We start from the raw sequence: 26,418 nt of genomic DNA, 5'->3' as shown, positions 1-26,418 counted from the left end.
TGCTTTGTGCTGCTGCTGGGTGGGCAGGGAGTGCCCTGCCATGGCAGCGCAGGGCTCTTGGCAGTGATACTGAGCCTCCCTACCCTGTTCTACCCTCCCATACCAGGTCCTACTGGGCTGCAGAGGCCCTGGAAGGAGGAGCCTAAGCCCACAGCAGGCAGCCTACATCTGCTCCTGTCCATGGGCTCCACTCCAGTTGTGCCGCCCGTGAGGGAGGGGGAGCTGGGTTTCACTCTTGGTTTCAGTTACAGCAGCTGTTGCCTCCCCCAGACAGCAGCCAGGGCTTGACTGTAGCTGTGGAGGCAGGGGGCTATGGACCTGGGTCCCTGGCCCCATAGCCCTGGCAGCTGGGGCCCCTCCTCCAGCAAGGCTGGGGGGTGGGGGGCTGTGGGTGTGGAGTGAAGGACACTGGTAGGGCCAGCAGACTCTGGGTGCAGAGTGAATGGCACCAGCAGGGCCTGGGTGGGGAGTGAGAAGCAACGGCATGGGCAGGGCACCAGCACACCAGGGCTGCTCAGTGCCACAAAGCAGTGAGGGAGGACAGCCATAGCTGGACTAGTGTCCTGGTGAGCAAAAGGGGGCAGGGAGACCTCTGACTTTCCATGATTAAAAAACCCCAAATCAAATGCAAAAATGTATAGGTATTTAGAATTTATTTTATTACAATGATTCAGGCACTGGCAGGCTTCCAATTTGCTCTAAAATTGTAAATATAACATTGTATTTAACTGATATCTGTATCTAGCGGTGTTTCATTTTAATTGTGGAAAAATGCAGATTTTGGGGTTTTTTTAATCAAATAATTTGTGTTTTTATCAGAGAACTTGCCATTTTTAAACAGAGAAAACCAGGATCCCTGCTTATTACACAGCTATTATATACTGGATATATAATAGCTGGATACTGACAACATACCCAATATATACCAACAGAAATAAGTTCTACACAACATAGAGTAGCCATGACCACCTTCATTCAAAAACAAAGGAAGAGAATCACTGCCCTTCTTTATAGAGTTTAGAAGTCAAAACAGAGGCCAGCTACTGCTTGCAACCCAGCCCCACCATGAACTGCAAGTCTCTGCCCCCCTGGAGCACACAAGCTGCCTGCTGATTCAAATAGCTAACACTGATGGAAAGGGTTAAATTTAACAATGACAAAAAGCACAGAGAGCTAAGCAGAGGGAACAGAAGGAGCACAGCTCATTAGGACTCTGGGGACATCATCTCTGGTACCCTGGCTACTGCAGGGTGGCCTGCAGGACCTTGGGAATGCCCCCTCCAAACCTGCTGCAATCCTCTGAGCTGAGCTGCCAATAGCCAGATTCCATCTCTTTGCAGGCCAGATCAGGCTATAGGTTGCCTGATTACAGCATCCAAACAGGAAGTGGGAGCCTTGATTAAATGTCCTCAGCCTAAGCAGATTTCAAACTCAAACCTCTTTTTTGGAGGGGAGTACCCTAACCACCTGGCTACAGGCTGTTATAGAATGCCTGTACCCCATCTCTCCTATCTGAAGCTCTTCCACTGTAAAAAAAGTATTCAAAACTCAAAGGCGAAGATAAATAAAGCATCATGGAGAATTACTTTCAGTGGTTCAGTGCTTCTCAAGCTTTTTAGACTCAAGACTCCCCTTGGAAAATGCCACACTTCTTAGTTTCCACTAATTTTTTAGACTAGAGAAAAAGAGCAATTCTTCTGTTGCAAAGAACTCCGAAAGACCACAGCAGGCAGAATGTTTTTAACACCATGAATGTATGTAGTGCTGCACCCTGGTTGAGAATCACTGCTCTACCTCAATGATTAGGACTCATCTGGGAGAGGAAAAACCTTTGTTTCTATTCATGTTCAGGGTGGATTCATTTTATTCAATGACTGTTTAATGAAAAACAGTTATATAGTATGTTGGGGGAAGGTTTCAGTCATTTAACTTGCTACTATGTTTTCCTTAGTATTTCAGTATTTTTGTGTTTTGCAAGTATTTGTTTCTAGGCAAAATAAAAAAATAAAAATGATAAAAATATAGGTAAAAATTATTTCCATAAAATAACTTCTGAGAGAAAAATGCTGTTATCCCTGAAGATTTTCAGACCTCACATTTACTTAAGGAGTAATTACGCTAAGAAAGTTATTTAAAGATACCTCATCGTAACTTGTTTGTGTAAGGTAGAGCAGGACCTATGGTATGTTAATTAAAGATAGTAACTGCCACTGCATGCTGTTACACTACAGTAAATGTCAAGTAGCTTACCCTTCCATGAAAGTTGGGTAATAAATCTCACATTTACTGCAGGGACACCAGCTACTGAACTGCAGATACAGAGTAAATCATAGAGTAAGATTCTGTACCTTAGCTTACCAGGTAAAGTAGTAACTTCTTTGTGTTCTTACACCCTAAGTAAAATTAGTATCTTTTATAACATAAAAATGTGCTATTTTTTGGATTTTTTAAGTACAGAAGGACTACAGTATCTGTGAGCATGCAAACTGAATTCTGTTCCTATACAACCATAAACCTCAGTGTTCACTAAATTCCAAACGCAGAATCTTCATTTGCAAATGACTGAGTTCTTTAACAGTATTTATTTTATTGATAGTCATTTAAAATGCCTTAAATACCCTACTAAAAACTGAATTCTAGTAAGGTTAATTTATCAAAAACAAAATACAGTTATTTCTCTGACACATTAAAGATTAGTGCACTTCACCTTAAAACATAAGTTTACCTTCCACTTGTACATTTGACTGGTCTACTATTGTTTGAACTGCAGTTTCAGGAGAGGAAATTTCATTCTCACTCATGTTGATGCCAGGAGAGGCTAGAAGCTTTTCCTAGGTCAAAAACATAACAAGGTAGCATCTCTAGTACACACAAATCCAGAAAATATCCTAAAACTAGCCCATACACATAGACATGTGCATACAATGATATCTTCATAGAGTAAATGCTGACATCACTCTCTAGAATCATAGAATCAATGAGTCGGAAGGGACCTAGACAGATCATTGAGTCTGACTGCCTGCCATGGGCAGGAAGGAGCACTGGGGGTGGGAGGGGTCATAAGACCCCAGCCAGGTGCTTGTCCAGTCTCCTCTTGAAGATTTCCAGGGAAGGTGAGAGCACCACCTCTCTGGGAAGCCCATTCCAGGCTCTGGACACCCTTACAGTGAAGTAGTTCTTTCTAATATCTAACCTAAACCTATCCTCCCTCAGCTTGCGGCCATTGTTCCTGGTGTCTCCAACGGGGGCCCTGGTGAACAGACTTTCCCCAAGTCCCTGCTGGTGGCCCCTGATAAGGTTGCAGGCAGCCACAAGATACCCCCTCAGTCTCCTCTTACGGAGTATCGCACCATAGTGTTTTAAGATAATATAAGATAATAAATTAAACTATGTGCCATACATACTTTTTACTTCTTGATGTATACAAAAATAAAATTAAAATATCAACAATCCTTAAGAGTCAATAGGAACATGTGGTAGTTTCTTGTTCACAGCACAGCAATGGTCCCCATTATGTTTTCCAGCCACTACGTCTGTAAAATCATCTCATTCACTTATGCTTTGCATCTAAGTTAGTGATTCTCAACCAGAATGACACGGCACCCTGCGGCACCTTGAGATCCTTTCAAGGGCGTCATGGAATGCCATGCAATGTTAGCACTGTTAGGCATGCAAACATGATTCACAAGATAAAGATAGAGATTTCAAATAGGAGTCTATGTTAAAAATATTCTATCCTGTTGTAGTATTTCTGAGTTCTTTACAACAGAAAACTGTTCTATTATTTCTTGGTAATCAAAAATAAATGAAAACTAAGAGCTGCATTTTCCGAGGAGTGCCTCACATCTATCCGGGGTACCTCAAGTCTAAAAAGGCTAACAACCACAGCTCTAAACTTAATATTCCATCTAATATATTGGTTTCATAAAACTATATTGAGCTTAATTTAGAGCAGCAGTTCTCAACTGGGATGCCACAAAAGTCTTTCACGAGTGCTCTGGTGCAGGTGCTGCTGCCACTGCAACCAAGTGGAACTATGCACCCCATACAGCTGTTTCCAGACGGGCCATGCAGGGTTGGACCAGGAAGGGCTGTGGCAAGAGTGGACACTCCTGCCCACTTTAGGTTTATCAAATAATCCTAACTCAGGTAGAAGCATGTGCTCCTGTTGCAGACCTTTCCTGGTCTGGCTCCACATGAGGTACATGGACAGTTCTACTTGGCTGCAGTGGAGACAGCACCTGCAACACCACCCAGCTGAAACCACTGAAGTAAGCAGAGGCAACACAGTGGTTCTCAACCAGGGTGCTGCCAAATTTAAAAAAAATTATGGAGGGGTGCCCTGAAACTCAAAAAGGTTGAGAACCACTGATTTAGATCATCAAGAATACATATCAAGATTGTATCATTTCAGCTCTTTTACATGTCAGCTGCATATGAGTGCCACACACATTTTGCTCTCCCTCTTCCTTCTCTTACTAGCTATTCTTTTTCCCTTCATGTGGGGTGTTTCCTGCTCCCTTTCACAAATACAGCATTTTGCTGCCCCTTTACTACCTCTTACTTCCTCTCTGCCTGCAGAATATTTAACATAATTTTGGCACAAAGCTCCCATTTGTACCTTGAAAGCATCTTAGGAATATGAAACTGTTCACTGATAAAGAGACACTCCAAATATACAACATAGAAAAATCTATTGTATGATTCTAAATCTGTCTCTATTGTTAAACATAAACCATGACACTATCACAGATTATGACATTGCTCCATTCTTAGTACTTCAAATTTAAGAAACAGCCTTCATGGTATATACTAAAGCAAAACAATTGGGTAGTTGAGTCTGGGACTAAACTTTGAAACAATGATGTCAAAGATTAAGAATTTGCAAGCTATGTATCTCACACTTAAACTGTTGGATGCAGACCTTGTTACCATCACTCAGGTCTTCTTTGCCTCAAGGTTAAATTATTATAATGCTCTCTACACAAGTTTACAGCCTAATATTCAAGAATGTAAGCTGATAGAATGTAGCTATCTGTAAAACTAGGTGAAGTGGCACTTCTGGCGCAAGAAATATTATAAAAATATAATATTCCAGGTAAAATTTAAGAAATGTTTTTTAACTGTGGTCTGGGCTCAGACTCCCTAGAGTCCACCTCTTTCAACAGGTGACTGCAGCAAACTGTGATCATCTGCAAAGATGTGCAAGCCACCAGCTCCATCTCTACAAATGACCCTTGGACAAATAAGTGTATTTTAAGTGGATGCTGCAAAGATTCATCTATTTTCTCAGTTTTTTTAGGGGAAGGGATTAAGTGAATCTGGTTAGGGATGGCTGAAGGCAGATTATTATGAAAATGTTGGGTCTTAACTTGTTAAATGGGTGATGTACAGTATTAAAGTGTACTGTATTGTGAAGTGGCTTTGGGTGATGAAATTACTGGTATTTATAAGCTCATTGGTATGTGTACCTAGAATATGGGGGGGGATGGACCTTATGTAGCTTGGTAAATACATAAGCAAATAAGGAACTCTGTCTACCTAGTGAGGTAACGTTTTTTAAAAAAAAAACTTTTTTTTATTTATTATGATTACATAAGTTTTGGACACATTCAGCTTGTGTATTTTTTTACTAATTGGCTGTTTCTTTAACTTTTGTGCATCAAAACACAGCTGATTAAATTAACTATTAGGCCAAAAAATCATAACGGTATCTGTTCCTATACATTTGCATTAGATGTAAAAAGAATTTAATAATGTTGAAACTAATTATTTTATCTTAAACTTGACTTCATCTGGCACTTTTGTTATAAAAAAAGACATGGAATATGAAAATAGTGCCACCTTATGGTCAAACTGCATGTTATTTATTCGTAACAGAAATAAAGGAAGTTAACGTTAGATTCTCAAGGTCTACATAAAACAATGTTATGCTAGTGTCACCAGGGCAGAGATTAATTTCCTAGTCTAGATCTGAACTCAGAAGAACTTGGTGATGTAGATGCATCACTGGATGCATTTTTTTCAACTTACTAGAATTGCAGGCCATTTCATTACGTTAGGAATAACATACATTTTATCTCTTGATTTATAAAAGTAGAAATTTTGATTACGAGTAGTATGCTTGCCACTGCGTTGTGGCAGCTAACTCTTTTTGGCAAACTAAGCTCTTTTTAAGTTGGGAAGGGATTAACAGCCTAAAATAGGGGACAAGGAAGAAGAGCCTCATACCAAAGAAACTGCCAGGGCTTCTATTTGAGAAGGGTAAATTCTTTAGCTGAAGCTCATTAAGACCAGATGAAATAAACTGAAGGCAGGTGTATGTAGGCTTGTTGGTAGTGGAAAGAAAGTTAGATGGCTCCTGAACTGGACTCTTATGAAAGATCTACCAGACAGAAACCCTTGTTTCTAGATGAGAAGGGCTCTACCAGATTCACAGCACTGGAGCTCCTTTAAATCTTGCAGGTTCCTTTGTGTGCCCCCCTGCCACTGATTGGTGGAGGGGCCCCACTCTCAGCTTGCTTCTGATCAGCAGGGAATCGAAAACTGCATTTTTTAAACACGGTACCATTTTTGCTTCCCAGATGAGCTGCAGCTCCATCCCACGTGCTGCCTCGCTCATGCAACACCTGCCCCTGCCCCAGCCCTACTCCCTCCCTCATCTTGGGGGGCTTCAATCTGCACCCCCCCCATGCCCCTTCTCTCCATGACGCCTCCCCCCACCCCTTCCAAGACTTAAGTGTCTGGACACCGCTCTCTAAGATGCTGGGTTACACTCCTGGCCACATGCCATGCTGCAGCTGCATGCATGCATTCACAAAGCATTTAATCAGCAACACTGTTGGCCACATCAGCCAAAGCACACCGATTACTGATAACATCAGTTTTCCTTTTATCATTGCCGACATAACATGGACTGATGTATTGGTGCACCTCTACTGACAGGTAACGGGGGAGGCTGCAAGTGGTTGAGTAAGGAAGCTGAACAGGAGCTTATGAGGAAAATTAAGCTGGGGAATACTACAAGCCAGCTCAGTGGAGGGGAATCCTAGAGTTGGATCAGGAGCTGAAGAGAGACTGTGACCAGCTAGACTGGGAAAAGATACTGGCTTGAAGATAGGCTGGGGAAAGAAACTGGTTGGAATGGATGGGGAAAAAAGAGAACCTGATCAAGAAAGCCTAGGACTAAAACCCAAGATTCCCAAGCCTCACTAGTCCTCTGCTGTCAGCAAATTCTACTAAAACCCACTGTAAGTTGTCCTTCTCTATGGCTGGTTCATACAGAAGATCATAACCTACTATGGATTACTATTCGTATTGATTACTTTGTTATGCAAAGTGGTAGGGGTCCATGTAGCGAAGCTAACATTCAAATTCTTCTGCTTAATCCGCAATGCAAGTGTCAATATGATGCTGCATGATGTACTCTTTGTATCTCCATTTTGCTGCTTTTTTTTCTTTTAAGAAACCTTGGATATTGCAAACAAAAATACATTACTAAAGTTGCAAAGTTAAGCACTGACTATGGAATTGTTAGAATCAAGACTGCCATCACCAATAGCACTTCACTATGGCTGTACTGGGGTAGACTAATGCTGCTGTCTTCTAGTGTGAATAAAGCAGCGGACTGCAGGTAGGCAGTGCATAATCATGTACTATTTTCTTTATAATCCCCTCCCTCATTTAGTACACAGCAGTTAGCCAATATTTTGTTTTGGTTTTTTTTGCTGAACAATGTGTAGTTGTGACCTATTTACTGCACTCTTATCAAATCCTTCTTTCAATTATTAAATTTCCTCCTGGGCTTTTTTATGGTGCTCATCACTATAATGTGTATATTACAGGCAGTTCTCAGACTTAGGACACATTTTTCTGGAACCAATTGTGTCGTAAGTCAAAACATTGCAACTCGGAACCAATATTCCCACAGGAAACAATGTTATAAATGGGGGATTGGTTCCTGAACCAAGGCCCGGTACCCTTGAACAAGTGGCACACAGCAACAAAGCCACTCCAGCCTCCCTGATGAGCAACAGTTTTGCTCTGCCCTGGTGAGAAGTGGCAGGGCATGGCAGGGGCATATGCCCCAGATCTGCTTGGGGCAGCAGTGGCTATGGGGAATTTTAGGGTAACTGCAGCCCCCCCCATAGCCCCTGCTCTGCCGCCCACCCTGTGCAGATCCAGGGGCACATGCCCCCGCCATGCCCTGCAGCTGCCAACGCTCAGTGGAGCAAAACCATGGCTTGTCCAGGAGGCGTGGGGAGGCTGGAGCATCTCTGCCGCTGCGCACCGCTTTTCTGGGGCAGTGCAGTGCCTCCACCACGCACCTTTCCCAGCTAGACAAGTGGCGGCAGGGTAGAGCCATGGGATGTGGATTTGGATTACTTTTTTTTGTAATGGATTTTGGGTTACTTTTTTTAAATCTGAAAATTGGGGATTATTTTAAATCAGAGAAAACCAGGATCCTTGCTCATCAGATGCATTTAAAAAACAGACAGCGAAGCCTGCCATGTTCAGAAGGTCTGATATTAGGATTCCCCTTGGATGGAGACTCTCCTTCACCATTTCCTTCCTTCTTTCCTCCAAGCAAGTTAGATAGTGTGCCTTGATTGGCGACACTTTTTTTGCTGATTTGTTTTGCATAGAAACAATGTTTAAATAACTTTGTATAGAGATTAAATACACCAACATTCTGTGCATAGTAAAATCAATATCAATCAACAACAATGAAGCAGGTTCATACCCAGACTGGTGTACAGGCAACCCCTGCTTAGCACTCCTATTTGGTTCCAGAAAAACCGAGCACTAAGAAAACAGCATTAAGTGAAACCAGTTTTCCCATAGGAATAAATGTAAATAAATATAATTTGTTCCCAAGGCTCCCCACTTGTACTAAGAAAAAAAAAAAAGTCACTGAAATCCCCTAGTACCATAAAAAAAAACAAACAATGAATTCAGACATCTAAATATATGTAAATACTTTATTTAACACTTTGAACTTTGAAATAATGTATAAAATTACAAAATAAAGTAATGAACTGTATGCACAGATACACTTTCACTTTTTGCTCTTTTGGCTTACTTCAGCACTCAGAATCAGGGCTGTCAGGATTAGTGTCAGTTTCAGTGGATTTTGAAGTGCTTGGCTGAGGATTTTTTTGAGGGGTGGCATCAGTGGTTGAAGCAGTTGGGCGCTTCATAAAGAAGGAATCCATTGATAGCTCCACTTTGGGCTTCTTCTTTTCATTGTAAAGCAGCCTGTAACAATTGACTTTGTTGTTAACTCCCCTTGCAACTGCAGAACTGCGCTGCACGTCAGGGTCATTCTCATCAAAGTAGGAAAGAAAAGCTTCAAGATGTTTGAAAGCCTCAGCCATGCCTTTGCTGGTTAAGGCCCTTGCTGGTTGAACATCTTCTTCAGCATCTTCCTCCTCTTCGTGGCTTCTCTGCTGTTCCATTTGAATGAGGTCCTCATTGCTCAATTCCTCCCTGCTGAAATCGATCAACTCCTGGATGTCCTCAGGCTCAAGTTCATCAAATCCAATTTTCTTTCCAAGCTCAATGATATTATCCCGAATTGTCACCACTGGTTCCTCAAACTCTTGGGAATCCTGGACACAGTCTGCCCAAAGCTTTCGCCAGACACCATTCATTGTTTTGGAGGCAACTTCATCCCAGGCACTTGAAATGTTATCTATTGCCTTGCGGATATTATAGCCCTTCCAAAATTCTTTTAGGGTTTGAGCACCCTCTCCATCAGTAGCCCTAACAGCCTGGGCAAATGTTTTCCTTATGTAATAAGCCTTAAAGGCAGCAATGACACCCTGATCCATTGGTTGTATGATGGAGGTGGTATTTCGGGGCAAGAAAACAACTTTAACATTATCACTGAGGTCATCAAGTGTGGTAGGATGCCCTGGTGCATTGTCTAAAATGAGAAGTGCCTTGTGGGACAGATTGTTCTCAGCACAGTATTTCTCAACTGCAGGACAAAAATAATCCCTGAACCAACTCTGAAACACTGATATTGTGACCCAGGCCTTCTTATTAGATTTCCAAATGACTGGCAGACTGCTTTTAAGATACCCCTTGAGAGCCCTGGGGTTTTCTGAGTGGTATACAAGCAATGGTTTCAATTTAAAGTCCCCTGCAGCATTACCACCAAGCAATAAAGTAAGTCGATCCTTGGACACCTTGAAACCTGGCATCGACTTCTCCTCCCTGAAAATGTAGGTCCTAGAAGGCATCCTCTTCCAGAAGAGGTCTGTCTCATCAGCGTTGAAGACTTGTTGAGGCGTATAACCCCCCTCCTCAATGATTTCTAAAAGTTTATTTCTATAAGTGGAAGTTGCTTGGGTGTCAGCACTAGCAGCCTTCCCCTGAATAGAAACATTATGCAAGTTGCTGCGCCTCTTAAATCTTTCGAACCACCCCTTACTTGCAATAAAAGGCTCAGAAGCAGACCCCACAGGTAATTTATTCTGTAAATCATCATAAAGACTCTTAGCCTTCTTCTGAATAAGCAGCATAGTCAAAGGCATACGGCGTTGAGTTGTATCCTCAATCCAAACACTTAACAGCTTCTCCATTTCTAACATGATTGGAGCCCTACTTCTACTGAGTTTCAAAGCATTCAAAGGAGTTACAATTCTACCACATTCTTTTATTTTGTCTTTATTTTTCAATATGGTCCTAACAGTTGACCCAGCCAAATTCAACGCTCTACAGACCTCATTCTGGCGTTCCCCTGCTTCAATTCGCTTCAGGACATCCAATTTAACCTCCAGCGTTATGCTTTTGCGCTGTTTTTTCTCAGCACTTGCAGTCTCAGAGTCAGTTGCACGTTTCTGACTCATGATGATTGATTTCAACTCAAAAAATGAAGCAAGACAGAGACACAAGCACGTAAGAGCATGGAAGAGCACAGAGCACAATAGTTTTCGACGAAGCAAGATGGCAATGAGGCTGCGTGCTGCCGACGCTCCCTGCTCGATACCCCCAACCGTTATAGCAAAACCCGTGAGCGCCAAGTGAAACCAGGTATCAAAGTGAAATAAGCACTATCGTGAAATAGCGCTAAGTAAAACACTGTTAAGAGGGGCTTGCCTGTATCCTAAAGCATATTCATATGCAACCTTAAATCCAGCATTTCTTAACTTTGCAGTATTAGTCTTTGAAGATTTAGTGTTATGTGCATGTGCATAATTCTGGAAACTACAAAATATGTTTATCATTTACGTGACCTAGGCTCAAACTAACCCTCCTCCACGCACCTACATACTAGGTTAGGTTTGTGAACTCTGAATAACTCTGATCTATTAGTAAATTTTGAAGCTAAATATTCAAAAACTGGAGTGCCAGAAGTTAGAATCCATCAACTCTAATTCACACCCAGGCGTGAAATCAGAAAGTTAACAGTTTAAGTTTTGTGCCCACAGTCTTTGAATCTGCACATCTCATTAAGAGACTGACAGATTGTCAATTGTACCTGCAAGTTTGCAGGTGTAATAAGGCTGGACTACAGCCTTCTGAAAACCTGGCCTCCCAACATGTGGCCCAGAAGATTGCTCATGGTATACTACCTATGTTTCATCCACTAAATGTTTTGTAGGGTGCCAAGAGATCGCATCTTCCTTGGCAAATTCTGAATCATCCTAATAAGAAATTAGTGAGACTGGAATTTTCCAAGAACATTTCATTCACAAGCAGTAGTAAGCAAAGCATGTAAAATATAAACTAAATAAAATGTAATAGAAAAATAGAATGAAATATCTTTTTAAAGATATTCAAATATATGTTTATATTAAAATGCCAAAAAAAGAAGTCAAAGGAGCCTACCTGTTTATTTTTGTAAGGAACAGAATAAATGACATCGTTGCTAAAGTTTTCATTTCTTTTCTCTATACCCTGATGGCTGGTTTCTGGCTCCTTTTCTATGTCTGAAAGATAAGTATCCATATCCTCGTCCTCACAAAAATTGCCTGTCACTTCCAGAGACTGCACAGGTGATCTTTCACTCCCATCCTGCTTCCAATTGGGCCTGTAAGTGGAAAACACTTTAACACACAAAATGTAAAGCTTGTTCTGATTTTTAAAAAACTAATAAAGTAGAAACATGTCAAACAATACATTAATCAGAGCTAACAGCAGATATCTAACACCAAAACCCAAGTTTCTTAACAGTAAAAAAAAGACTTTCAATGGTGTACATTCCTGTTTACACTCATGACACTTGGAATCAAGCACAAAGGCATATCTTCCCTTGTACATTAGTGGAAATGCCAGAATGAAGACAGGACTGCTAGTACTATTGCATGGCATAGACTGTGAAGAAGATAATATGACCTGGAGGAATTACCTGACAAATTACTTGAAGGATTCCCTAATGGGTAATTTTCTGTATAAATGAAGTTTGGCTGGTAGAAATCCAGAGTCACAATTGTACTGCTGCCTGCAACTCTCCAAACTTTGTCTTTTGGAGGCTGCAACTATGACACTGACTTATGGGAAAATGAAAATGAAGGAGAAGAAACTGATAGGGCTTCTGGATTCAGTTTAGCACAGATGGGAGGGAGGGGTGGAAAGAAGTTTAAATGAGTGATGGTGCCAGTGACTCAGTTGATTCCGTAATTCATTCTCAGATTACATGACTAATGAGTGACAGTGAAATAGAAAAAAAAAAGGGTACGCTACCCCATTCTGAGCTCTGTGATTGTGGCATAGGGCTCAAAACCTTCTTGTTCCAAACAAGTGGAATCACTCTCCGAGAGTGATCTCTGCCGAGGCTGAGGAATAGCTACTGTACGTCCAGTTAATGTTGTCACTAGAATAGCTGCTGCCAAGGCAGATCTAAGAGAGACCAAAATACAACGGTAAAATGAAACATTGATTTTTTCCCTCCTCTCTATGGCTCAGCTTTTATTTGTATCTTTAAGTACCTTCACTAACTAAGCAATAGCAGACAAAGTTTAACAATCAAATAAGAACGTAGGGGACTTATTTAAGCCACAAAACCATAGAGACAGTTAAGGCACAAACTCAGTTGTATTAAAATGCTGTAGAGATCAAAAGTAAAATGAGACTTGTGTCACATTTTCCTGTCACACAAATGAAAATCCCTAACTCAAGCTGGATATATGAAACCAAGAGCAGAATTTATGATGCATATTCTACAGTATCAATTGTTGACCCTAATGACAAGTGCTCCTGATAAATGATGACTTGGAACACCAATGTCCAGATACTTAAGTCTGTGAGTCTCTTTTATTCTTTACCCCAATGTTTTTGCTGTGTACTTTCATGCTGGTTAACTAATTCTGCAGGACTCTGAGCTAGAATAGAACAGTAGGATATGCCTGTTTTGGGGAGAAGGTTCTGAAGTCAGATAAGATGAAGAGAAAGGAGACAATAGGATTAGAGAGTTTAAAACAAAAAAAAAAAACAAGTAGGAATCATGATAGGAATCAGTGAGACCAAACAAGGAGAAAAAAAGATTGTCTAGAACAGGGGTGGGCAAAATGCAGCCCGCGGGCTGGATGCGGCCCACCAGGCCATTATATCTGGCTCACGCGGCCCCTAAAAAAATTTAGAAAATTAATATTTAGCTGCCCCTGGCTGCCTGTCATGCGGCCCTTGATGGCTTGCCAAAACTCAGTAAGCGGCTCTCCACCCAAAATAATTGCCCGCCCCTGGTCTAGGAACATACTACACATGGGAGGGAAACTGGAAAATGACCAGGAGCCAAGAGGAGCACGTAGCAAAGAAAGAGAAAATGTGAAAAGAAATTAAACATGGCAGTCACTTTTTTTCTGTGCAGTGTCCTGGTTGTAGGTGGTTAAGTCAAGGGGTAGTAGAAGCTGGGAGAAGAGTAGGGATTGTCCATGGTTTTTCCTTTCATGCCTATTTAAGATATATTTTTTTAAATATACATTTTTTCCCATTTGACAAAAGGTCGCCTGAAGATTTCCAGATTGTAGCACCATTCTTTTAAAGTTACGACTGACAAAACCTTGGCATAGTAAAGTAGGGAACTTTTTCATTTTTGTTCTAATTTTTTTCATTTTGTTCTTAAATTAGATGTATTACATTGTTGTCACATAGCTTTTTAATGATTTCTAATTTGAGATTGTGGTTAAAATAACTGCAAACATTTGCAACCTTTTGAAAGGAAATGTTACTTTATGCCTCAAAAAGGCTTTTTCCCAAAGAAGAGCTAATGAGAGAGAGAATATCCATGCTTCATTTAATGTCACTTAAATACTACGCTGTTATAATGGGAGCCCTAACAACAAAGTAATCCTAGCCATTTGATAGGCAGAGCTCATTTATCTTGGTTATAAAATAAATTAACAAGTGTTTCATAATATGGGTCCTGTTGGTGGTAACGAGTAAACAAAAATGTACCTGGATTGGACAGGTAATCAAAAGATGAAATTTAATTACAGGACCTCTCTCTCTCAACTCATTGCTCAAACTGAGCATACACTTGACATGTATGGAGTTATGCCTCTTTACATTTGGAGTGAATTTAAATAAATGCTCTGATCCTGCAAACACAAAAGTGAGTAGCCCCCAACAAACTCTGTGTGTGCGCGTGCGTGCTCCCGGACAGGGCCTCATTCTTTTACAATATAAGGCGACTTGTGCAGTTAGTCTTAGTTAGGGCTTGTTTAAACAAGGTAATGGGAACTTTTTCTGTGTGGAAGCACCAGCATTAGGTTCTTAAAGTTAAAGGCATTTGACTTTTTGTTTTGGGGTGCTGGACGGGTTGTAGGTCTTCAATATCTAAATCCTCTGTTTTCTAGAAACAAGCTTTAAATAAAATGGCAACTTTGATAAAGTCTTATTGTACTCCAATTACACATTAATGCATACCAAAGTTTAAAACCAATGTGCTTGGAGTTTCTGATATAGTATCTTTCATCCTTATATAGTAAAATATGAAATAATACAATCTTTGCCCCTCTTGGCAATCAAACCAACATTAGACCTGTCTTATACAGCATCTTCACAGGTAATTTCCCAGTGATTTTGCAACAGGAGTTACATATATATTAGTCTGTAAGATATGGGTCTAATTATTAAGACTACTTGGAGAAATAAGTGTATAGATAGTAGCAGTTTGAATAAACATATTATCCCATACAGAAAATATTCTCATTAAGAAAAGGTTTAGGTAAGAACTACAGCATAGAAGTTAAACTATTCTAATCATACGGTTCTACTGTTTATTGTTATTATGAAACTTAAGATGCAAAATAAAAAAAACACAACTTTAAAACCTACCTGGGCCTCTCTGGAGAAGGGTTTGGACTACGAGGGGGAGGGGTGCGGGGAACTGCAGGTTTAGGAGCTATGGTAGCAGCAGGGACCAGGCCATGAGCTATATGTTTCTAAACAATTTAAAATAAAGTTAGTTGGCAATGACTTGAAGGATCACAATGAAGTTACACAAAACTGTGAACATGCATAAAAACTAAATATACAAAGTAACATAAAAGGGAAGAACATTTACATGCAAATTAATGTGCACAGATGAGTTGGTTCCAAGTATGGCCATTTTAGGAATGTATTAAGAGATGCTGACACTGGTTAGAGATCTGTGATTCATCCAAGACCAAAACCAGGTTCTTCCATGACCTTTTAATCCACAAAAATGAGTTTCTAAACTACAGACTTCCCTTAAAGCCTACTCTTGTGCGTGACAGAGGGGCAGTGATACTAAAAGGACCAGCTTCTATCAGTTTAAACCCCGTTTTCCCAAGATCACCACAATCTGATCCTCCCTTTGGTGAGACTACAGGGAAAATAAACTACAGTATTTATCCGTCAGTTGGTCACAGAGAGCGCAACATGAAAAGATACACAGGTTTCCTTCGATTTACGTGGTACATGCATTCCCAGAAAACTGTGCATAAACTGAATTTAGATAAAGGTAACCCAGTTTATAATGTAAGAAATAGGAATATGTTCCCACAGCAGTGAGAGAGGGAGGGAGGGAGGCTGGGACTAGGGAACGAAGCAAAGGGAGGGGGGATCAGCACAGCCCATCCACCGCTCCTGGGGCTGCAGCAGGGAGCAAAGCAGAGGGAACAATCAGTGGGTGTGGGGCGCAGGTCGGGGGGTGTGCAGCTCTTGCTGCTACGTGTACCCTAGGAGGGCTGCGGGCTGGGGGGCTGCACCAGGTTCTTCCCAGGGGACACATACCCCCAGATCTGTGCGTGGGAGAATAGGCTGCTGCTGCAGGCTGGGGGCAGCACCAGGCTCTTCCCAGTGCTCGGGGTGGGTGGCACCACTGAGAGGGGGGCTACTGCCACCCCAAAATTTGCCACAGTGCCTCCCAACCTGCCCTTCCAGTGCCTCCGCCAAATGCTGGCAAGAGCCTAGCGCTACTGCTGGCCGCAGCCTGCAGCAGCAGCCTGCTCTCATCCTGCGTGCAGATCTGGGGGCATGCACCCCCTGGAAAGAGCCCGGCACAGCCCTCCCAGGGCACAGGCAGCAGCAAGAGCCACATCCCCCATCCCATGCCCGCACTGACAGTTCCTTCTGCTTTGCTCCCTGCTGCAGCCCCAGGCCTCCGTTTCTACCCACTCACCCCAGCCTGCTGCAGTGCACCCAGGAGCAGCCAACACCAGCTACCTGAAGCCCGGAACCCCCAGGGCTCCACTTATTCCCACTCACCCCACCTTCTGCTGCAGCAGACCCAGGAGCAGCTGACACCACCTGCTTGCACCACAGTACGGTACAGCTCAGGAGCTTGGGTGAGTAGGGACAGGCAGAGCCCCAGGGGGGGGTCGAGGGTACGGTGCAGTCCAACAGCTCCAGGTAGCTGGTGTCAGCCACTCCCAGAGCAGCTGCAGCAGGGCCAGAGATGAGTGGGGTCCTGGCCCCATGGCCCTTTCCCCTCTCCTCACAGACTTATCTGCTTTGGGGTGGGGCACCAATGCCAAACGCGTAACAGTTAATTTACCTCCTATATAACAAATTTTGAGTATAAGAAGGGTCATCGCATAAGAGTGAATTCACATACACAAAATCCAGATAAATCGAGAAAAACCTGTAGTAATTTCTTCCTCGATCTTACTTTCAGACTAAGTTTTGATTAATAAAGGGGGTGGGGGAACATTACTATTATCCATAACCTACTTTCATGAAGTGTTGCCATACGACAGCATAACATTTTTTTTTGTTGTTGTTGAGAATTAAAGCTATCAATTCCCCAGGTCTATGACGTGGAATTTGCCACGTCAAACTTAAGATCCTATCGTTGGAGCGAGTCTCACTAGTCTGGGGGAACGGGATCATTTTCTGCCAAAAACAGCTTTCCCTTTCTTTGCGGTGGAAGTAAAATGCCAGGCACGCAAATTGGGAAGGCAACGGTACAAATTGACTCGACACACAACCCTATGCCACCACGCCGCAACAGCTTTCTCTTTCTTCCACGTTCTTCAGCAGCTGCCGCCGTCTCCAGAAACACTGGCTGATTTATATCCAGCATCAGAGCCCACACACATCCTTCTGCTTCAGCGAAATGACTGAAAAGAGGCTGACCACAGAGGCCTCTGTAGGACCAACGGGATGTGAAAGGGAGGGTGACAAGCAAAACAGCACCCTGCACTGCCAGATTGCGCTGCTCAGCTGCTGGGTTTTTTTCCGCTAGCAAAAAAAATGAGCACATGCAATAATAATAATAACGATGATGTGGTGTCCGTGTGATTCAGGAAGCCGCGAGTGCAGTGCAGTCAGGGCTGGCTCGGGTCCCCTCATCCCTGACACCACGAAGAGAAGTAGCTGGTTTCTGCCCCACCCCGGGACCAGGCGCCCGCAGCTCCTCCTGCTGCACGTGCCGCCCCCCAGCCCGGGACAGGGACCGCGAGGGACAACACTCACAAACGGGCCTTTCCGGCCTCTCCTGAAACTCAGCGCCATGAGCGCTGGCGGACGGAGGCCACCCAACCGCCACCGCCGCCTTTTCCTCCTCCTCCTCCTCCTCCTCCTCCTCCTCCTTAGACGCTTCCCCCCCGCCCCTCACAACTGACTTCGCAACAATCGCGCGCCGGATTGGCTGCGGCTTTCCCTTCCTCCAATCAGCGCTCGCCTTACTCCCTCCTCCTTTCACCTTAGCAACCCGCCGTTAGAGAGGGCCATTTCCGTACTACGCGCTCGCCATTGGCCGGCGGGGGGGGGGGGGGGTAAGAGCGAGACTCGAGTCCCATTGGTAGGCGCCCGTGTCAGTCACGCGGCCCGGGGAAGGGGGCAGTAACGTCTCGTGAGGCGCCGCGCGCTGATTGGACGTTGCCCCCACGCGCCGCCGCGGGACTTTCAATGGCTGCAGGGGCAGAAGCGGCAGTGGGGGTCTCTTACGGGCACGTGGTCGGCAGCGAGAAGTGGAGGGGTTCGCGGCTGGTGCGGGGGCTGCAAGGTCTGGCCGGGGCGGGAGTGGGCAGCTGGGCCCTTGGGAGGGGGGTTGCTCTGGGGCCCTGGCTACCTGAGCCGCCGGGTTCAATAGCAGCCTTCAGCTCCCTGAAGGGAGGCTACAGAGAGGATGGAGCTGGACTGTTCTTAGTGATGACAGAACAAGGAGCAATGGTCCCAGGTTCCAGCAAAGGAAGTTTAATTTAGATATTAGGAAGAATTTTCTCACTAGGAGGGTAGTAAAGCGCTGGAGGAGGTACCCAGAGAGGTTGTAGACTCTCCATCCTTGGCAGTTTTCCAAGACCCTCCATCCTTGGACTCGGCTAAACAAAGCCTTGGCTGGGATGATCTAGCTGGGGCTGGTCCTGCTTTGAGCAGTCAGTTGAACTAGGTGTGACCTCCTGAGGTCCCTTCCCCACCCTCATTTTCTATGATTCTGTGTGTCCATTGCAGGGTGGGTGCGGCTGATCCTGGAGGAAGACCTGGCTCTGGTTGATTTCCACCTGCCCCACGGTACCTGCATCCTGTACGTGTCTGAAGCCGATGTGATGGCGGGAAACGGCTTCCGAAGACGGCTGGCACGGTTCAGGAGTGTGAGTGCCCGCCCACCCTTCTGGGAGGGGTGACGACACTGGTCCTGTCTGTCATCCTGCCCTTCCCTACTGCTCTGGGCCCCAAGTTGTTTAACCTGAAGTTCTCCCTGAGGAGCCCCAAGCTCTTGTGATGATTTGTGTGCCTCTGCAAAGGCAGCGCGTCCTTCCCAGCCTGGTGTGAGGCTGCGCTTAACACCCTCCGCCTCTGTAGTGCAGACTCCACTGCAAGCTGCTTGTTTCTCATCTGAGATTTGCCAGCACTGCCCACAACACTCTCCCAGGCTTGGGGCAAGTTCCTGAGTGGGGCTCCCCTGCCCTGCCCTACCTCCTCATGCTCATGGTGCTGTTTGGCAGCTGCTGAGCTTGGCATCGTGGCCAGTTTGGGCTGTGTAGTGAGCGAAGTGAGGGGAAAAGAGCTGGGTCGTGGCTCCGGCAGGGAAAATAGGAAGCTTCATGGAAAAGCTGTTTGTGACCCATTTGCTGCTGCTTTCCTCCGTTTAAAGGCCAGCAATCTGAATGGGATCGTGATGGTGGAGAGGACCCCAGCGAGCAATCAGTACTTTCCAGCCATGCAGAACTTTGTCGTACTGGAGCTTGGCATGACATTGCTCCCTGTGGCCAACCAGGAGGAAGCCTCACAGCTTATTATCCAGCTAGTAAGTGCTGCTTACTGCACTACTGGGGAAACACCAGTCAGATTAAAAACGTACCGTTGCTGTCTCTGGACTGAGCAGTGTGCTGTCCCTACACATCTGCTTCCTCCACACTTTCACTACTGATTGGTGTATTGAATGTGGGATGGAGGTATCATAGCACTCTCCTGCCAGCATAGGAGCGAGGTGCCAAACTTGAGACCATCACTCGGGTTCCTTCATGTGGCCTTGAAGACTGGTGCTGTTGAAATGTGCTAGAAAGTTTCTTTGAAGTCTGACCATTCGCTCTAGGAACTTTGAGTTCTCATAAAGTAGGAAACTTTGAAGGAGACCCCCTTTAAGATCTGGTACTGTCATTCTGTTTCCATCTGCTTTATTCTTTCATCTGTTTTCTAATGCTGAGGGAAACAAAGCAGTTGGTGGGACAAGGAGGCTAATTCAGGACCTGTTGGAAAACATTGTTATGAGGCCTGGCTGGTCTGTCCATGTTTGCCAGGATGAGCGCTTGATCAGTTTATTTAATTGCATTCCCCTCAGCAAAGCAAGGAAGTGCAGTCAGTAAAGGACAAGAGAGACCAGTCTCGGCTGGAGAAACTTTGAGCAGAGCCTAATGAATGATAGCCTCAATAGGGAAGATGCAGCTTTGGGGACTGGTAGACCATGTGTCTCCATAGTCTTGTGGCCAGGAGACTCCCCTGGTACAAGGAGACCTGCTCTATTTTCTGCTCTAGTGAATATTTAAGAATTCCTTGCGAAGTTGAACATCTCAGTGGGAAAGATTTTCAGATTTAAAAAAGTTTCCTGGTTATAACCTGGGGGAGGGGAAGCATCAGCCCTTGCTCTTTCTCTCTAACTCCCTACAATCTGTTTGATAAAAAATATGGCCTTAGTTCTAGGAAGCAGTTCACAAGCTGTGCCTGATTTTTCAGGAAGGCTGGGAAACTCCCTCTTCAATTTGAATGGAATGATTTGATGCAAGCAAAATCTGTTTCTCACTAGAGGGAGCTCTGCCTCTGCTTCTGTGTTTCAGGTCCATGAGCAAAGCAAGGATCGCACTAGTAACCCCTTTCTTCGTAAGCAGTGTTCCCAGGTCACCCACGCATCCATACTTCGGACAGTCCAGCAGATTCCAGGTGTTGGGAAAACAAAAGCTCTACTTCTCTTGCAGCGATTTGGAAGCATCCACCAGCTCTGCAGTGCGTCTGTTCAAGAGCTTGAGCAAATAGTGGGACAAACAGTAGCACAACAAATTTATGCTTTTTTCACACAGGCAAATTAACATTTGCTTGCTGCTGTCACAGACAGCTGCAAGTGCTCTCCCTTTTGAGACGGGGCTGTTATGCATTCAAAGTGGGATTGAATTTTTTTTTGGACTGTTTTTGTTTATTGCCATCTAGCACACATGCTATGGGTTCACTGTCACCCCTGATCTGCAACTGGGAGAGATGAGCAGGGATTTAGAGATTTTACTTGGTTCATGTTACCACTGGTCTAACCACACTTATCTGGTCTTGATCTTATACTAGGAGGACAGGTAGACATCTTGCAGGGTATAAAAATGTATGGAGTGCTAGGAAGTGTGGGATGTGCCCTTCCACAAACAAGGCCATAAAAATGACACTTTTATTTATCTTGGCAAGCAGTGTATTTTGGTGTATCTAGCTGGTTTGCTTGCTCCATAAGGATAAACTGTAGGATACTCATTTTGCATTTAGTAACAATGGAGAAGATCAATTCTGCTCAGAGACCTATAAGTAATAAAGAATTGTGCTGAAGATAGTGATACCTGATCTTGACAAATTGTACTCCTTGTGGTGCTCAGTGTTCCCTCTAAGGTTTAGCAATCCGTGAGCAATCCTGGCTGGGAGTGCATGGGTATCTGCGTGCCCCTCCCCACTCCTGCAGCAGCCTGTGGCCAGGGTGGGGTGGATGGTGAGTGGCTGGACTCAAAGCTGGTGGTGGTGGCGGGCGGAGTGGTGGCGCCTCCTTGCTACGGCACGAGATGCCCCCATCCCTCCCAGTTAGTGCCCGGGGCCATGGCCTGCCACCGCCCCACCCCCGGTCGGTACGCCACTGTGCACAGCATTAAAGTTATTGCACGGCATGATTTTCTTTATTGTCTGCAGCCGTGCATGCATACAGCTTAGAGGGAACGCTGGTGGTGGTAACCTTTTACAGTGGCTTGAGGTAAGAGGAACAAAAAGCAGCAAATGGGGCACAGTTGCTAGGGTAAACGTAGCTTGCTGGTCAGGGAGACCAAATGGTGTGTAAATCCCCTAATTGTAATAATTTTTAATGTGTTGTGAAACACATATTAAATTATATTGTATCCTGCCCCAAAAGAAGAACAACAGTATTACAAATTCTTGGGGTATGTATTTCAAAAGAGAAGTTAAAGTGCCTTAAAACTACCAAAATCAAGTCACTGCAGGAATTATCTGTACAACAGTAGGGATGAGATATAAAACTAACCTCTTTTTTATGGGGCTTTCAGTTGAACAGTAGGAACAGAAGTAGTTTTACCTGTTCAGCAGCTTGGTAATTTATTACATCATGCTTCATTTCCTTTCCAGAATTATCCTGGAATGCTTTGGAAAGGAAGTGTTTTGTATTGTTTATGGTTTCACATAACATGGGTTTACAGAACCTGGATCATTGTGGCTTCTTTTGTGCGAAGACCAGTGCCATGTAGTAAACAATGCATGTTCCCCAGCTCCACTAGCAGAGCAGATCAACTTAAAGGGGAAAAGAGCATGGGAAGGGAAGAACCTGACACAGGAAGATGTCCGGATACTGAAATCTAGTTAAGCAATACAAAGAGGTGTTCCTAGGACCAAGAACTTGCTTTACCCGGTGCTGCACAAATAGAACAAAAAGACAGTTAATCCTACGTGCAGCATTACTTGCCAAGGAATCTAAAGAGTAAACATATAAAAGCCAGGATTTTTCCTCCTTGGTAGCTGTAAGTACACAGATCCTGTTTCACCCCTCCCCCCCAAAAAATGTTATGGATTCTCTGGGATGTGTGGTCTTAAATAAGCCATTGTGTCTGTCTCCTTGTCTTCATAAGGGATTATTATGGTTCAGTGCCTGACAACGTGACCCATTTCACTAAATGCTTGCCCTCCTTGGGATTTGATTAAACTTGCCTGAAGATTGTTATCATTTGCCTAAGGGAATCATTTCTTCTAAGTACTGACATAAAATTAAAGGAGTTAAACACTTCCAGTTTCGGACAATGTGCTGGCAAATTCTTGTTCAATCCAGTCAGACTGACCTACAACTGGAGGTGGAAACAAAGAGCATCTTACTTTAGTTCTTCCTAATTTATAAGAGAGGGAAACTTCCTGTTTTGTTTTGATGGAGGTTTCTAGGTGGTTGCAGACTTGTTTGGTCAAAAATATCCATTGCCAGTTTGTAGTGTTTTAGATCTTGGGTAAGCTGTGAATGAATTGTGTTGCTTGGTTGGCTGGTGGGCAGTGCAGCTCACTTGAAGTTTTTTGCTTATATCCACTTCAGATGTAACAGCCTGTCCTTGCCTTTGTTAAACTCATAACAAATCAACACATTTATACTGAAACAAAGTACAAGCTGGTCTCAGACTGTAGCTCAAGTATATTAACCAGTCCAGCACTCTTAGTTAAGTTGCATTGGTTGAAAAGGGGGGAGATGTGCTGTAAATTAATCTTGCCTTTCTCCCCTGCACTCTTATTCTGTACGCATGTGCTTGGATTTGTTTGTTACTAGCGGGTCTGAGGTGATTGCTGTGGGTCTGTGTGTGTCCTTACCTGCTGGAGGCAGAAGGAAGTTTCTTGTGAAGATGTAGAATCTGTTGCTGTTAGTGGAAATGTGCTGCTTGCCCACATTGGGCAGGTTAAAATGTGTTCCATAACTTTTGTTTCCGTGGCTTTAAAGTGAGGACAGAAAGCCATGAACTTTAACTCCTTTTAGATTAAGCTTTGCTCATGGAATATTATTTTGATATATGGAAAACATGCATGCATAGTTTTTTTTTCTATATGCAAACAGAGGTCTAATATCTCCTGCACTAGAATTCAATACCCTAAGTATAGGAGAGGGACAATATTATGGAAGATGGTGAAACTGCTTGGAAAGGGATAGTTTGACTTCCTAGTGCAAATTCGATATTCATGTATTTAAGAGTGTTGGGATGTTCATAAACTGTATGCATGTTAGGGCCTTGTATATCTCTGTTAGGCCATTCGTAGTGACAAAGCTCTTCTTACTGCCCTTGAACCTATATTCACTACACAGCTAAGACGTGTCACCAAAAAGGGAAATTGAACTTGCAGTATTTAAATTATTCCCCTTTTTATTCTCTGACTCATCAGCGGAGAAAAATTATATTAAATTTCCTTTCCACAGAACACAAGATGGTCAGGTACCCTCACAGCCTTTTCCTTCACCCTCAGAGTTTGTTCTAATCTTTTAAAATCTTGGCAGCCTGACTGGGGTTACTGGGCAGGTTAAGTGCTGATATGTTTGTGTCACTCAGTGCCGACACCCAATGCTCTTATTTGTGGAATGTGAAACTGTAACTGTGAAAAAGCTGTCTGTGGTTTTGCCTGCAATTTAGTGTTGCACTTGTGCTGAAGTCTTAAAAGACCCTGAAAATGGTCTTTTCCATTGCAAACTGGAAAACAGAAAAAAAAGATTCAGCAAAGCTATTTTGCTGAGCATGTTTCAAGGTGCAGAAAGTAAGAAATGCTCCTCCCTGTGCCTCTGATCTGAAATAAATACTGCCACATGATACCATTTCTGACCATACTGTTGGTGAAGCATCCTCCATCCCAAAAGCCTCCATTGTGACACGAGTAGCAGGAGAATCTATTTTGGGTGTGCTGGGATTGCTTTTTTTCCCTCCTTTTGTTACTTGTTTCGTTGGCCTCCTTTACCACTCCAAACCCCTGGGCAGAAATTAACAACATGGAGCAGAAGCATCACTAGAAATGTTGCTGCTGGGGGGAGGGGGGGGGGGGGCATCAAGCATTGAAGAGTCTTACCTCCCTGTGCATGGGCTGCTGTTGCCATGGCAATGACGTGCCCTCTCTGTTGGTGCCCAGGGCTGGCATCTTGCTTAGCCATCCCTCGTTATGTTACACAGAGAATTGCTCTGCAATAGTATGGATTGTGATGTCTTTCCATCCTCCCCACAAGTGTGCATGTGTTGTCACAGCTTCAGCAGATGTAAGTGGATGGGTATCGCTGCACAAATCCTGGGAGCTCTCTTGATTTTTCTCTGAAGCGGAGTATGCAGTCCCTTATACCTTGTCATTTGTTTCCCTGTAGATGGACTCAAGCTGTATATCTTGCCTTATGTCAGAAGTGGGCAAAATACTGCCCGTAGGCTGGATATGGCCTACCAGCTGTCTGGATTTGAACTATGGCTGTCCCTGCAGCACTCCACATGGGGCTATGCCCTGCACGTTTGCACTGAGGCAGCATGCGCTGGACTTCTGGTGCCTGTTGGTCTAGGCCCCGGCCAGCACACAGATGCTGGGGCTGTTTCCGGCGTGGCTGCAGCTGGGTGCTGCTTCATGCCTTTGTCTCCAGCGGTGGCTCCTGCTTTTGATCTTGCCTGGTGTGGCACAATGCAGCGGGGCCAAGTATTTTTCAGCTAAGTGGTGCCTAGATAGCCTACCCCAGTGCACAAGGTTCTGGCTTCAGCTCCCAGCTGCTGGATCTGCAGCTGGAGACCCATGCACCTGCTGGGAATGGTGTGGCTGAAGCAAGAAGAGGAGCTGCTGCTGGAAGTAGGGGGTGTAGAACAACACCTGGACCAGAAACAGCCCACCAGAAGCTGCTCCTGCTCCTGCTCCTGCCCCTGCTGGGGCATGCCTTGCCATTCCAGGCAAGTAGATGAGCAGCTTCAGCCAGGTGGCTCCTGCCACAGTGCTGGGGCTCTGGCTTCAGCTCCTGGCCACTTTCCCTGGCAGCTGGAGCTGAAGCCCCATATGTTGGGGCAGGAGCAGCTTCCAGCAGGCTATTCCCAGTGTGGCTGCATCCAGCCGGGTGCTGCTTCGCACCCCCTGCCTCCAGCAGCAACTCCTCCTCTTGCTTCCACTGCACCAGTCCCAGCAAGCACACTGGGCTCCCACTCCAGATCTTGGAACTGGAGGCAGGGGGTGTAGAGCAGCACCCAGCTGGGTTGTAGTCGCTGGTAGAAGCATAGTGCAGGAGGGCCCCAGCAGGATCAGGCAGGGCTAAGCCCCGTGTGGAGTGCCATGGGGAAGCACAGACTGCACTGCCTGGGACTGCTTCCCACCTTCCTCTCACTCACAGCAGGCTCCCAAGACCTAGCACCCGAGCACCACCCCCCGCCCCGAGGGAAGGAGCATGCGATCACAGCCTCTCCTGTCCCTCCCACTCCACTCCTGAACACTGCTCCTGCCCACCCACAGCCCCATAGGAAGTTTTGGTGAGTTGTGGGGCAGGTGGGGATGGACGGCACTGACTTGCTGACCCACCCTGCAACAGCTGATCAAAACCCTATGTGGCCCTTGGGCCCAAATAATTGCCCACCCTTTCCCTATGTATTAATTGCATCTGGTTTGTTTTATAAGCCTCCTTTGTGACCCAGTCTTGCAGCCCTTGGTCATGCCATTTGTCCTGGTTGCCTTAACAAGAGAACTAACATTTAGAAAAAAGCAAGGACAAAGGCTGTATTGGACAGTGCTGCTTCATTGTTAAATTTCCATTCTAATTTCCATTGGTCCATTTTCTAATCCACCTACTCC

The 26,418-nt window shown here is 44.6% G+C and overlaps 2 protein-coding genes across 5 annotated transcripts in view; one reads left to right on the top strand and one right to left on the bottom strand.

The window, feature by feature from the left end:
• CEP89 (centrosomal protein 89) overlaps nucleotides 1-17,986 on the bottom strand; it is a 134,899-nt gene extending 116,913 nt beyond the window's left edge. Inside the window, exons 1-5 of one of the 4 annotated variants that reach the window (XM_019505600.1) lie at nucleotides 17,890-17,986; nucleotides 15,286-15,392; nucleotides 12,694-12,849; nucleotides 11,839-12,040; nucleotides 2,726-2,831 (exon numbers count right to left, since the gene is read on the bottom strand). In XM_019505600.1, coding sequence (XP_019361145.1) covers nucleotides 2,726-2,831; nucleotides 11,839-12,040; nucleotides 12,694-12,849; nucleotides 15,286-15,392; nucleotides 17,890-17,928 — 610 coding nt within the window. In that variant the 5' untranslated portion in view covers nucleotides 17,929-17,986. Of the gene's footprint in view, nucleotides 1-2,725; nucleotides 2,832-8,958; nucleotides 10,872-11,838; nucleotides 12,041-12,693; nucleotides 12,850-15,285; nucleotides 15,393-17,145; nucleotides 17,843-17,889 lie in introns of those variants that run through there. The other 3 variants (XM_019505601.1, XM_019505598.1, XM_019505599.1) reach the window with 3 other exon arrangements.
• Nucleotides 17,987-18,303: 317 nt separating this feature from the next.
• Nucleotides 18,304-21,465, top strand: FAAP24 (Fanconi anemia core complex associated protein 24). The gene is made up of 4 exons (XM_019505597.1): nucleotides 18,304-18,421; nucleotides 18,868-19,007; nucleotides 19,511-19,663; nucleotides 20,691-21,465. Exons 1-4 carry the CDS (start codon nucleotides 18,325-18,327, stop codon nucleotides 20,937-20,939), a joined length of 639 nt encoding a protein of 212 aa, XP_019361142.1. The 5' UTR covers nucleotides 18,304-18,324; the 3' UTR covers nucleotides 20,940-21,465.
• The last annotated feature ends 4,953 nt before the right edge of the window (nucleotides 21,466-26,418 follow it).

This window comes from Gavialis gangeticus, unplaced genomic scaffold (genome assembly GCF_001723915.1).
Source record: "Gavialis gangeticus isolate Ggan-Ray unplaced genomic scaffold, GavGan_comp1, whole genome shotgun sequence".
Taxonomy (NCBI): domain Eukaryota; kingdom Metazoa; phylum Chordata; order Crocodylia; family Gavialidae; genus Gavialis; species Gavialis gangeticus.
This window is presented reverse-complemented; position numbering and strand designations above follow the sequence as displayed.